General features: G+C 32.1%; 1 protein-coding gene across 1 annotated transcript; it reads left to right on the top strand.

Annotated features, from left to right (window-relative positions):
- The first annotated feature begins 367 nt into the window (after positions 1-367).
- On the top strand, positions 368-1712 carry LOC108325756 (myb-related protein 305). Its single transcript, XM_017558845.2, has 3 exons — positions 368-592; positions 794-923; positions 1026-1712. Exons 1-3 carry the CDS (start codon positions 430-432, stop codon positions 1543-1545), a joined length of 813 nt encoding a protein of 270 aa, XP_017414334.2. The 5' UTR covers positions 368-429; the 3' UTR covers positions 1546-1712.
- The last annotated feature ends 1772 nt before the right edge of the window (positions 1713-3484 follow it).

The following is a 3484-nucleotide window of genomic DNA, read 5'->3' as shown; positions in this document are numbered from 1 at the left end:
ATGCAGTACTATTTTTTTTATCAAATAATTAAAGTTAGAATTATAATGGAATAACAAATAAGGAAGTTTTGTAGTAATTATTATCTAAATGACAGAAAGAGTGTAATGGTATTTTGGTCATTTGGTAGTTGAAGGACAAGCGTGCAACATTTTCAGTGTCACTTTGGTCCCTAGGGTTTGTTTATTGAAACATGTTCTTAGAAAAGTGTTACCCGTAGTACCTTAAACAGTGAAGTGGATAGACATCATACGAAGTTAAGAAAGTGACCTTTGATTGACTGATAGAATCCAGTAGGGCAAAACATCTCAGGTATAAATATGCAGCAAACACCACAGCCAAAACATGCATCAAACATTAGACCTAATTGAGTGTCACAGAAATTGTAAGAAACCATTTTTCTCCAAGAACAAACTTGGAACCCTTATTGCATGTATTGGGGGAAAGTTTTGGGTGGCCAGATAGGTGGTGGAGGTGTGATGGAGGAGGAGGTATGGAGGAAGGGACCATGGACTGCTGAAGAAGACAGGTTGCTTGTTGAGTATGTCAGACTGCATGGTGAAGGAAGATGGAACTCTGTTTCTAGGCTTGCAGGTAATTAACAACACTCGATCAACAATAATCTTTTACTGCTTTCTTCATTGAATTTCATTTCTATAAGTTACAATCCAACTGTGTTTTCAACTTCTTCTGTACATAGTGTTCCTTAAATATCTTCATTTTGAACATTATACTGCAGCATGGCAAAAACTGTTCTATGATCTGATAGGGTTGTTGTTGTTTGTTCATCGACAGGGTTGAAAAGAAATGGGAAGAGCTGCAGATTGAGGTGGGTGAATTATCTGAGGCCTGATCTCAAGAGGGGACAGATAACACCACAAGAAGAGAGTATAATTCTGGAGTTGCATGCAAGGTGGGGGAACAGGTAAAATTTATATGCATGTTCATTCTCTTGCCCTTTTGCATGTTTTTGGCAGCATTTTTTTCTAAGTTCTTGATTGCTAACTACAAAAACCGAAAACTTCAGGTGGTCAACAATTGCAAGGAGTTTACCAGGGAGAACTGACAATGAGATAAAGAACTATTGGAGGACTCATTTCAAGAAAAAGGCTAAAAGTCCCTCTGATGCAGCTGAAAAGGCAAGGAATAGAGTCCTGAGGAAGCAGCAATTTCAGCAGCAGCAATTTCAGCAGCAACAGTTGCTGCAGCAGCAACAGTTGCTGCAACAGCAGCAGCAACAGTATCAGGCACAACAACAGCTACAGTTCAACTTTGACATGAAAGGCATCATGGCCTTGCTTGAGGATAACAACACATGTAGAGCACCTTATGCAGCACCTCAATCTAGACATGAAATGATCAACATGCAGCAAAACACCACAGAAGAGCAAGGATTCTCGTACTCCATGCTCAATGCCAACCTTTCAGAAACCTCATCTGAAGAAACTTTTTTGGATGGTCTGTGGAACTTGGATCATGGGAATTTCACTGTAGCTAATTCAGCAAGCAAAGTTGGTCTATATAATTTAGTTGCTCCCTTCTGTTAATGGTTTAGAAAACTACTCCTTAGTTAATCTAATCTAAGTCATAGTTTCATATGGCTCCAAGAAAAAATCTACAACTTTTGGAGTTTCCATGAGTAATTGTTGTTGAGAAGCTGTGTGGTAGAAATATTATATTCTGAAGGCAACTTACTTTGTAATCTGTCAATAAAGTGTCTCATTTTTTTCTTATAAAAACTGAAATGAACTTTGCTTTTTGGATAACAACCACTGATGACAACTTTACAGCTTCTAGGAAAATAAGGAAGAGCCAAAATGCAATAAGAAACTGATAAAGGGAACTTTCCCTTTGCATTTATCCCAAAAGCTTATTAAATAATACACGTGAGATTTTTTAATAAATCTTCTCACACGTGGAGTCATTTGGTTTGAAATTTGAACAATGCAGAGGTATACTATGGCAGTGGATTCAGAATCTTTTTAATGGGGAAAAATAGATTATAATATTTTTACAAGATAAACAACCTTTAATCAATAATTTAGTTTATTCCATCTTTTTTCTCTTGTGTTTTTAATTTGATTTAAAAAGTTATCTTACAAGATATTGTAGATTAAAAATACTTGTGTAGATTACAAGTAACCTACATCAGCAATTGTCTAAAACATGCATGTGTTGAAATTCCATTTTGTAAGACAAATAAAAATTAGACTTGAGTGCATTGTTGTTTAGTATGGGAACAATATTTCGGTTCATTTTGGTCTATAATTATTTTTTTCACAATTTTGGTTCACATATTTCAAAATGCTAAATTTTATCTTCCTAATTTAATTGCTCAAGTTTGGTTTATATATTTAAAAAATGCATAATTTTATTTTTACTCTTAACTTATCATTAGGTTTTAACCATTTTAATGAAGCGGCAATCTACTTATCTAATTTGTTTTAGGTGTATGGTGTGTCTTTTAAAGGTTTTTTACTTCTTTTTTTTTATATTTTATATTTTATATTTTATATAAACAATATATATTAACTTGTAAAAAATAAATAATCAATGTGGCATAGATGTTTCGTAGATTTATCTCGTTACATATATTAAAAAAATTCAATAATAGGTCAAACATAATAGGACTAAAATAATAAAATTTTCAAAATTGTAGATAAAAATCGAATAATAAAACTATTAAATCAAATTGTCCATTTTTTTTAAATGGCTAAGTTTATGCAATTAAAACAATGAGATACGAATCGTCCATACACTAAACAATAGAATAAAAAAAAGAAATTAAACCTAAATATTATATTTTTACTAAAAGAATACATCAAGTGACAAATTAAGATAACATTCTAAATTATTCTCATCCGTTCATTTTGTGGACAAATTTTGACAATTAATAAATGTTTTCCACTGTTAAATAAATATGTGGTCTCAAATAATTATATGATGATCAACCATTGATCCCAAAAACTTGTCTTATTAAAAGAAAGACAAGCAGACGACATTAACTTTAATTATATTACATCTCTAACAATGATTCTCAAGATTTTTGCTTTTCTTATGCATTTGTCTGAAATAAAGAAAGTGCAGCCAATTAATCATAGAAAAATGCACTAAAATTCTGCAAATATTGTTTGATTTGGATGGGAAATATTTAAATGAAAGCATGGGTTTGCATAAACAAAACCCTTTAAGCATAGATTATGCGACACTTTTTTGGTGAATATGTATAACCCAATACATAGTCCACATATTTGAATTCTTTTTCTTTCTTTAATCCACATATACATACAAATGCTTTCTATTTCTTTTTGCTTTCTATCAAATTAATCAATTGGGGTTTGAGCTTAGTCTAAGACAGAACTAGATTCTTGAATACGTCACATATCTCACACGATATCTTTTTTAATTTCGCAAATAATCTATACGTGTGTCTATATATAAAAGGATTATCCTCTGAACTTATCATCCTAGAGTCCGATATTATGT

The sequence above is a fragment of the Vigna angularis genome, chromosome 3 (genome assembly GCF_016808095.1).
Source record: "Vigna angularis cultivar LongXiaoDou No.4 chromosome 3, ASM1680809v1, whole genome shotgun sequence".
NCBI classification, from domain to species: Eukaryota; Viridiplantae; Streptophyta; class Magnoliopsida; order Fabales; family Fabaceae; genus Vigna; species Vigna angularis.
This window is presented reverse-complemented; position numbering and strand designations above follow the sequence as displayed.